General features: G+C 37.2%; 1 protein-coding gene across 2 annotated transcripts; it reads left to right on the top strand.

The window, feature by feature from the left end:
- Nucleotides 1–2,710: 2,710 nt before the first annotated feature.
- On the top strand, nucleotides 2,711–8,469 carry sgca (sarcoglycan, alpha). 2 transcript variants are annotated; one of them, XM_037754457.1, is made up of 11 exons: nucleotides 2,711–2,848; nucleotides 3,050–3,178; nucleotides 3,262–3,413; nucleotides 5,318–5,384; nucleotides 5,465–5,663; nucleotides 5,737–5,905; nucleotides 6,440–6,648; nucleotides 6,878–6,904; nucleotides 7,838–8,017; nucleotides 8,158–8,184; nucleotides 8,263–8,469. In XM_037754457.1, the coding sequence occupies exons 1-11, from the start codon at nucleotides 2,812–2,814 to the stop codon at nucleotides 8,267–8,269; spliced, it is 1,203 nt and encodes a 400-aa protein (XP_037610385.1). In that variant the 5' UTR covers nucleotides 2,711–2,811; the 3' UTR covers nucleotides 8,270–8,469. The 2 variants fall into 2 exon arrangements, with proteins under 2 accessions (XP_037610385.1, XP_037610384.1); XM_037754456.1 differs by lacking the exon at nucleotides 2,711–2,848 and adding an exon at nucleotides 2,864–2,921.
- The last annotated feature ends 958 nt before the right edge of the window (nucleotides 8,470–9,427 follow it).

Below are 9,427 nucleotides of genomic sequence, written 5' to 3'. Positions count from 1 at the left end.
TTTATGTTTAGCAGAAGTGTATTAAACATAATGTGTTTGAGTGAGTGATGGATATTATTTCACTTCTCATATATTAAAGTAGTAAATCAATAGTAGAATTTTTATTTTATTTATTTTATTTATTTTATTTATTTTATTTATTTTTTTATTGATTTATTGATTTATTTTTAATTTAATTTAATTTATTTCCCATTAGATCAACTGAAAAGGAACATGGAATAAAACCAAAAAAGTTTTCCTGCGTGATCAATAAAGTTAATCTTATTTTATTTTATTTATCCTTGATACACAATGAATTTTATTTATTTATTTATTTATTTATTTATAATTTAATTTAATTTATTTCCCAATAGATCAACTGAAAAGGAACATGGAATAAAACCAAAAAAGTTACTCCTTTTTTTGTCACAAAAAAAGTTTAAAACAACCAGAATCTTCTAATAATCTTATTATTAATTAGAAATGTATAGATATAGGCCAGCTCAGAACATTTACACAAGTAAAGGACTGTTTTATGAAAATAACTTTTTTTAAATCATATTTATATAATCCAATCTCGCTTACTCCAGCTTTAATCCCAAATTAATCACACATTTTTATCCGTTCAAAATGTACCTTAAAGGGAGATTTGTCAAGTATTTAACCCCTCTTATCAACATGGGAGTGGGCAATGACAAAACAATGACAAATATTGTCCAGAAACCCTCCCAGGTACTGCATTTAGCATAAAACCATATGCTCAAATCACAACATGGCAAACTGCGGCCCAACAGGCAACAACAGCTGTCAGTGTGTCAGTGTGCTGACTTGACTATGACTTGCCCCAAACTGCATGTGATTATCATAAAGTGGGCATGTCTGTAAAGGGGAGACTTGTGGGTACCCATACACCGAGAACAGGACTAGCATTAGGACTCAGTAAGAGCTCAATCACGTCAGACCTCCATGGCCAATAACACATCCGTTATGTGCAGGGCTTATTGTTGCTTCCTGCATTCTGCATCTGTGCTGATAGAAACATTAAACATTATCTCTGAAGGTAGACAAAGCATTTCCCTTTTTGGTTTGAACCTGGTGGCTGATTTATCTGCAAGGCTGCAACACATTGATGCAGCTGTTTCACACATTATGAAGACTTATTTTCAAAACAGTCCTCCACTTTCCCTTTTATCATATTATCTACTTTATCTCACAGCAGCTGAAGCTCTATAGTCTGAAGGACATATTGCCTGAAAAGACTGTAGTGCTTTCAAACAGGATGTACATCACTTTCCAGTGAGGCAGCAGTGACATCTAGCTATAGCTTTCACATGACAGTGTGTTATTGTGGGCTTAGCATAGAGAAGTAATGCTCTGTCCTTGACTCAGTGAAAAAACATATTGTTTTAAAACAGTTTCCCCCTTTACATTAACTTATCTTTCCAGTAAATAAAGAGTAAACACATCCCTTCAAAATATAAAGTGAAAATAACTTAATTCTGCACTCTGTTAAATCATATATTGCAACTTGTTAATTATTAGTAATAAAAATAAACTTTATGTATTTATCACTTTTTAAAAAACAAGTTTAATTAATAAATAAAGCACTTAAGAATAAATATTTTAAATAAATATATAATATATATATATATACATAAATATATTTTAAATTTTATTAAATTTTGTCACTTATTTGTGATATTTTGTATCTGAATATGTAAGTACATGTAGTTAGTATTTTCTATGGCGTATATGTATTTTGTCAAGACAAGATCTAAAATAAAATACAGAGCAATATGAAAAGACACATATAGATAGGATTTAAAAAGAGTAAAATTACATTAATGAAAATAAGCTAAAATCAAATACATAAATAAGGTTACTTATCTATACTATGCATTGGTTGTAATACTTCTTTTTGCTGCTCATACTTCATACTTTATCCTGCGTGGGATCAATAAAGTTGATCTTATTTTATTTTATTTATCCTTGATACACAATTAATTTTAATTATTATTTATTTTATTTATTTTATTTATTTTATTTATTTTATTTATTTTATTTATTTTATTTATTTTATTTATTTTTAATTTAATTTAATTTATTTCCCAATAGTTCAACTGAAAAGGAACATGGAATAAAACCAAAAAAGTTACTCCTTTTTTTGTCACAAAAAAGTTTAAAACAACCAGAAACGTCTAATAATCTCATTATTAATTAGAAATGTATAGATATTGGCCAGCTCAGAACATTTACACAAGTAAAGGTACAGAAGTATTATCAGAAATATACAAGTATTATACCAATTAAAAGTAAAATTACACACTAGGCAGAATGGCCCCTTACACAGTGATATTATTGGCCTATCTACAGTATATTATAGTAGTAAAAGTGTAATGTTGTGGCTGATCGGCAGAGTTCATTTTTGATTGCTTTCTATATTATTGGGTCTATTTTATTTGTTCATCACATGTTCAGTATGTAAAAATGTAATCTACAAACTTTCGCCATCAGATGAATTTAGTGGAGTAACAAGTACAATATTTCCCTCTGAAATGTAGCAGAGTAGAAGTATAAAATAGCAGAAAATGGAAATACTCAAGTAAAGTACCTCAGAATTATACTTAAGTACTTAAGCATGTAGAAATCATGCCTAAAGTAACTTAAGTATATGATTTTATATCACCATATCTGTATTTAACCCACGCTCACACATTCACAGACGCCCCTCCGGATGTTATGAGGTGAGCGAGGCAGAAATAGCTCTGACATGTGTTGAGCTGTGACCAAACCCCTCTCCGCTTGGCTCTGTCAATCACAGGCCCAAGCAAGATGGCAGGCTGCGGGAGCTGGCTCTTCTTTATAACAGGCAAGTTTATTGCTGAAATAATTTAACTTAATGAACTATGACAACTCTGGAAAGCCTGTTTTCCAGTCATCAGGTCTGTTATTGACATTTAGTCCTGATTTCAGCTGTCGAGGATTATAGGACTTTAACTTTTCAACATCAGGGGTTGTGTGTTGTCATATTTACTCCTTTGGTGTTGTTGTTTTTTATACTTCTACACAGTTTGTGCTGTCACTTTGTTTGAGGCCGATGCAGAGATCAAAGTTACCATTCCTGTGGGGAAGTTATTTACATATGAGGTGCTGAGAGAGACTTTCCAGAATGACTTTGAGCCTTTGTCAAAACTCTACGGTAAGATCATAATCCCCTCTTTTGTCATCAATAAACAAGATATGTAGATTTTCTTATTGCCCTCTTTTGTGTGTGTTATAAAGCTGGCCGCTTGTACGATGACCCCATGATTTTCAAGTGCAACAGGCAGAATTTCCCAGACCTCCCAGAGTGGCTTCGCTTCACCCAAAGGCACCCCTACGATAATGGCTTCCTCTACGGCACGCCAATGTCTCCAGGAAAAAGTATAATTGAGGTATGAAGTCATCGTAAAACACTGTCAGTATGCTGCATGTGACATTTCTGGCCTCATTTAGTTGTATATATTCTAACATTTTGCTGTTCCTGTAGATAATGGGCCAAACATACTGTAGATAAGATCAGACAAATCTGAGAAGTATGCAGCTGTCTGACACGTCGGTGGTAAATGTCAGGTTCTCCTGTCAGACCCTCGGAGACAAAAATCTTTGGGTTTTTCTCTAGAGGTGTCATTTTTGAACCAACATTAAAAAATCAGGAAGAAACATGTCTTTGAAGAAGAAGAGATTACACATTTCTGAAGTGGCACTTTTATCTCAATCAAACAGAATGAATTATAGCTGGAAAACATTTCAGATGTAACCACAGAGTACAGCTCTACATCTGATTCAAAACACTCCTTATATTAACAAACTCTTTTCTGGGGTTTACCCTGTGGAGTCCAGGTTGATTTGGTTCAGTTTTGTCTTTGTTTAGCACCTTTTAAAGGACGGTGTGCTGTATTTAGGGGGATCTATTGGCAGAAATGGAATATGATATTAATAAGTATGTTTTATTTAGTGCATAATCACATGAAAATAAGAATCGTTGCATTAGATTGAGCCGTTTATATCTACATAGAGAACGGGTCCTCTTCACGGAGCCGGCCAACATGTTTCTACAGTAGCCCAGAACGGACAAACCAAACACTGGCTCTAGATAGAGCCACGTATTCACGTTTTCGCATCGGCCACCGTAGCTCTCCTACACGCTCGGCACAAGTTTCAGTTGGTTGCAATCTGCAACTTCACCACTAGATAAAAAAAACTTTTACTGTAATCGCTTATCCTATTCAGGGTCGCGGGGGGGGCTGGAGCCGAACTCAGCTGACATTGGGAGAAGGCGGGGTACACCCTGGACAGGTCGCCAGAGTATCACAGGGCTGAAACATAGACACAGACGACCATTCACGCTCAAATGCACACTTACGGGCAATTTAGAATGGGAGGAAACCAGAGAATCCGGAGAAAACCCACACTAACACGGAGAGGACATGCAAAACAGAACACAGAAGGTCCCAAGTCGGGTCTTGAACTTGTGACCCTCTTGCTGTGCTAACCACTGCACCACCGTGCCGCCAAATCCTTTACACTGCACCTTTAAACTGTCCTCACCCAATATGCATGCTCTATTTTTTTAGCACAAACTCAGCGTCTGACTTCTCCTTTTGCCAATTTATAAACAGGGTTCCCATAGTCCTGGAAAAAAACATTTTACCAATTCTCCAGTCATTGAAAACACATGGAAAATGATAGAGAAAGTCAAATGTCTAGCTGAGATAAACTACGAGTCTATCTGTCTATCAGAGCTCCCCAAACATTGCTCTCCTATCAACTTGTTTCAAACGGTTGAATAATGTTAAATTGGTCAGAATGTTTAGTTCAGTTGCTAAAGTTGACGCGTCTACAACTACAGGTGTGTTTGCATTACTCTATGATCAATTTGTCATAATTTTTAAGCACCTAAGAGATGATTTCATTGATAAATTATTGACTGCACGTCTTTTAAATCAGACTTCTACAGAGAGCAACATACTAGTGTCTGTCACACCAGCTACATCATCACTGAAAATGTGATTGTTTTCAGTAAAAGTCTATTTATGCCTGTATATCACTGAAAATATTCATATTTTTTCCTTCAATAAAGTGTTTTATGGTCAACAGACATCAAGCCTCACATCATCAGGTGTTCTCAGCGTGTCTCTACATGATATATAAATAAAGCTATGTTGCTATTTAGGCATTATGGGAAATGTACGACATCTATAACTAATGCAGAAGTAAACAAGGCAGGTTGATGGAAAGAAAAAGTAATCTGAAAACTATTCATAATAGTAATAAATTCTCATTCTTTCTCTGACAGATCTACGCCATCAACAAGCGGAGCTATGAAGCAGCCAGACACATACTTGTAATCAAAGCCACTGCAGGTACGATTGATTTAAATGATGATCACAAACATTAAATCAGGGAGTGAAATACTGACATCACTGCTGGCTGTCTCTCACAGAGAAGATGCTGCCCTATCAAGCAGAGTTCTTCCTCAAGCTGAGGGAGATTGAGAAGGTGCTGCCCTCTGCTGTTCAGGATGAGATAAAGCAGGACTTACAGAAAATGTGGGACACTGAGGCCTTGGAAATAGTCAATATTACTAATGCCCTCGACCGTGGCGGCAGGGTCCCCCTCCCTCTTGCAGGACACTTTGAAGGGTAAACAGACAAATTTAAGATGCTGTAAGTTTTAGCTTTGTAATAACTGTGTGTTTATAATAGTCTGTGTCAGTGTGTATGTGAAGGTGGGGTCGGAGCAGTATTTCTCAGATTGTCTCCTGAGGGTGATGACTCCAGAGCATGAAAAGCAGTGCACAGAGGGCGGCAAGGTCAAAGTCCCCGGAGGATGTAACTTCTGCAGCATTCCCAGCAACTGTATCACCTGGTGCAAGACGGAGCTGGTGAGGCCTCAAAAGACACACATGGGAATGCTTTCTGATTGAAAATTAGGGCTGTTGATCGATTAAAATATTTAATCGTAATTAATTGCACATTTTGTATCCATTCAAAATGTACCTTAAAGGGAGATTTGTCAAGTATTTAATACTCTTTTCAACATGGGAGTGGACAAATATGCTTGCTTTATGCAAATGTATGTTTATACTTGTTATTGGAAATCAATTAACAACACAAAACAATGACAGATATTGTCCAGAAACCCTCACAGGTACTGCAATGTAGCATAAATAATATGCTCAAATCATAACATGGCAAACTGAAGCCCAACAGACAACAACAGCTGTCAGTGTGTCAGTGTGCTGACTTGACTTGCCCCAAACTGCATGTGATTATCATAAAGTGTGCATGTCTGTAAATGGGGGACTCGTGGGTACCCATAGAACCCATTTTCATTCACATATCTTGAGGTCAGAGGTCAAGGGACCCCTTTGAAAATCGATAATCCAGCCCACTTTTTCCCTTCCTTATCCCTGCAGTTTGATCTGACGAAGCAGGAGCCGGCTCCACCTGCTCCCACGATGGGTTCAGGGATCCTGGAGGACGGCGGTGAGTTCGACCCTCCAGAGTCTCCCCCGAGCAGAGACTTCTTCCCGGACTACATCGTGACTGTGATCGTGCCCCTGATCCTCGCCATCATCCTGTGTATCCTGCTGGCCTACATCATGTTTGGCAGACGAGAGGGAGTGTATGCATCTATCTTCAATCTACTGAATATAAAAGTGATCTGGAATGTTGTTGTGATAAAGAGTCAGTTCACCCCAAATTATAAAACATTGTTCCCCAATTGTGGTCATTCATTCAGCCACGCCAATGCAAAGGATTCCACTAGAAGGATGTTGTGTGGGTGAATTGACCCTTTAATACTTTAGATTGATCCTGATAAACTGTGACACTTTTTTCTTTTTGTTTCATAGTACGAAAAGGAATGCAAGAACAAACCAGTAAGTACATTGAGTTGTTCGCTGTTCTCTGATTGATGCTGTTACCAGAGTTAACACTAAGCTAACGAAAACACAACAATACTTAGATTCCGGTGATTATACACTAATGAAATGAATATTATATTCCATTTCTACTAATAGATCCACCAAAATCTTACACACTGGACCTTTAATGCAGCAGTAATATTTATCCAGAAACATCATTTAATAGTAAAACACAGAAAGATAACATTTTACTGCACAGTGAGTACTTTTACTTTTGATACTTTAAGTAATTACTTACATACTATTTCTTAAAGGTACTAAATACTAGGATTGGGAGTATTTCTATTGCTTCTCAACGGCTCTCAAAATGGCAACGGCGAGTCAGCGACTCACGGTTAAGGTCGCTAACAACGCTAAACAGTCTAATCAACAGCGAAAGTGCTAACAGTCTTAATCTTAGGGTGGGGGAACTAGAGGGTGGGTGCTACGCTTCTGCTACGCCGCTGTGTGCAGAGCGGCGGCCGTGAGCTAGCCAGTGGGGCACGCTCACATGCACTAACATGCACTAAATCACATGAGTGGCCCAGCGATATCAACAAAGCACGGAGAAGCGACTTTATTCTCTGCTCAGGTAGACATTACTCCTCTTTATCTTAAAATAGCAAATAGTTGTTTGATGCTTTATTAATGCTCTGCATATGGAATTTAGCACATTTAAGTATGCAGACTTTTACTTGTCGTGGAGTATTTTCACAGTGTGGTATTAGTACTTTTACATAAGTAAAAGCTCTGAATATTTCTTCCCCAACTGCAGAAGTTCCTCCCAAATGTAGTTTTCTCTCATCTTTTGTCTCTCAGTGAACTAACATAGAACAACAAACCGTATAAACGCCTGTAAGAAACACACTGTAGCCTATAGTACAGTATGTGACGCTCTGTTTGCTGCAGGATTCAGCTGTACCACCACCACACCATTCTCGGCAACACGGATGAGCTGAGGAACATGGCCGGAGACCGGGGTGCTCCTCCACCTCTGTCCACACTGCCCATGTTCAACAGCCGGACGGGAGACAGGGCTCCACCGATGCAATCTGACAGCCCCAGCATCCCCCTCATCATGGCCCAGCAGTAAGAACACCACCCACCGACTCTTAACATCTATTCACAGGAAGCTGCTGTCATCACCATTTGTGTATGTAGTTTAAACTGATGACTCACTTTTCTCCTGAGGAGTCAAATTAAATAGATTTATTCTCCTGTTTTCACAGTGATCCTTACAGTGACACGCTGCCCAGGTAAACCCTACAACGCTGCTTTTATTCTGCTCTATATTTTATGCTTTTTCTTACTCATCATGTTGTTTGTTTTTGCAGGAAATGAGAACAACGTTGGATAAAGTGTCTTTGACACACTGAGTGTCGTTCATACAGTCTGCGGTTCTATATTTGCAGTGAGAAATTATGTTTTTTCTTCTTTAGTTGCCATTATAATAACTAAAGAGTGCATAGTTTATCAAATTGTTATTTGCTGTTTATGATTTTCTGTATTCTGCTGACTACTAATAAAAAATATAAAAAGCAGTGGTGGAAAGTACATTTACTCAAGTACTGTACTTAAGAACAATTTTGAGGTACTTTACTTGAGTATTTTTTTTTTATGCTACATTATACTTCTACTCCACTACATATCAGATTGTACTTATTACTCCACTTCATTTATCTGACAACATTAGCTGGTAAATTTAACTAGTAATAAATGATGATGTATTATTGTAGATTAAACTACCTAGCAGTATATAAAGTAATCAAATCAGCTCCATTTTTACCAGCTGCAACATTAATGTGTTCATCAACAAATTAATGCATCAATAATTATAATAAAATAATATATATTATTCCGAAACGGGGTATTCTACATTATGTTGCTCTTCCTGAGGTTTCCTCATCCGCTGCGAGGGTCGTAAAGAACAGAGGGTGTCGTATGCTGTACAGATTGTAAAGCCCCCTGAGGCAGATTTGTGAATTGTTATATTGGGCTATGATAAATAAAAATGACTTGATTTGATCCTTTTGATTCAGAGTTAAACTGCCCTTTAAAGCGGCTGTTGTTGCACCAGACATCCAGAAGGTGTCGCTGGTGGATCGTCATAAGATTTGGGAGTTTTTGGGTCCAACACACATCTCCTCTCCTGTTAACAGTTTGGTCTGAGGATACAATTTCATCCTCATGCATTTTTTAAGTGATTGTGGAGATAAAAAACAAGACAAGTGATATAAAAACTGTTTTTTTTTTGCTGTCGGCTGCATTTTATACTATTTTAGCTCCGATTTCTACAGGAATTTATAGGCAAATTTAATATAAAGTGTGTATTGATGAAGAAAAGCCAGGTTGGATTTTTATTGGCCTTGTTTTCACTGCTCCTTAATAGAGATGTACTCAGTGCAACTGCTGTGGAACAGTTGATTCCTGAACTATTTTAACTCTATTTCAGTGTAACATGCACGCTCTCCTCTCTCTCTCTCTGAAAACGATGCAGCT

The sequence above is a fragment of the Sebastes umbrosus genome, chromosome 20 (assembly GCF_015220745.1).
Source record: "Sebastes umbrosus isolate fSebUmb1 chromosome 20, fSebUmb1.pri, whole genome shotgun sequence".
Lineage (NCBI taxonomy): Eukaryota > Metazoa > Chordata > Actinopteri > Perciformes > Sebastidae > Sebastes > Sebastes umbrosus.
The sequence above is the reverse complement of the archived record's forward strand: the minus strand, read 5'-3'. Positions and strand labels throughout refer to the sequence as shown.

Excerpts from the sequence above, each read along its gene's own strand:
- sgca (XM_037754456.1), top strand. The coding sequence starts at position 2,879 with ATGAACTATGACAACTCTGGAAAGCCTGTTTTCCAGTCATCAG. Across the intron at positions 6,649-6,877 it reads TTTGGCAGACGAGAGGGAGT|TACGAAAAGGAATGCAAGAA; the intron begins GTATGCATCTAT and ends TTTGTTTCATAG. Across the intron at positions 8,018-8,157 it reads CCCCTCATCATGGCCCAGCA|TGATCCTTACAGTGACACGC; the intron begins GTAAGAACACCA and ends CTGTTTTCACAG.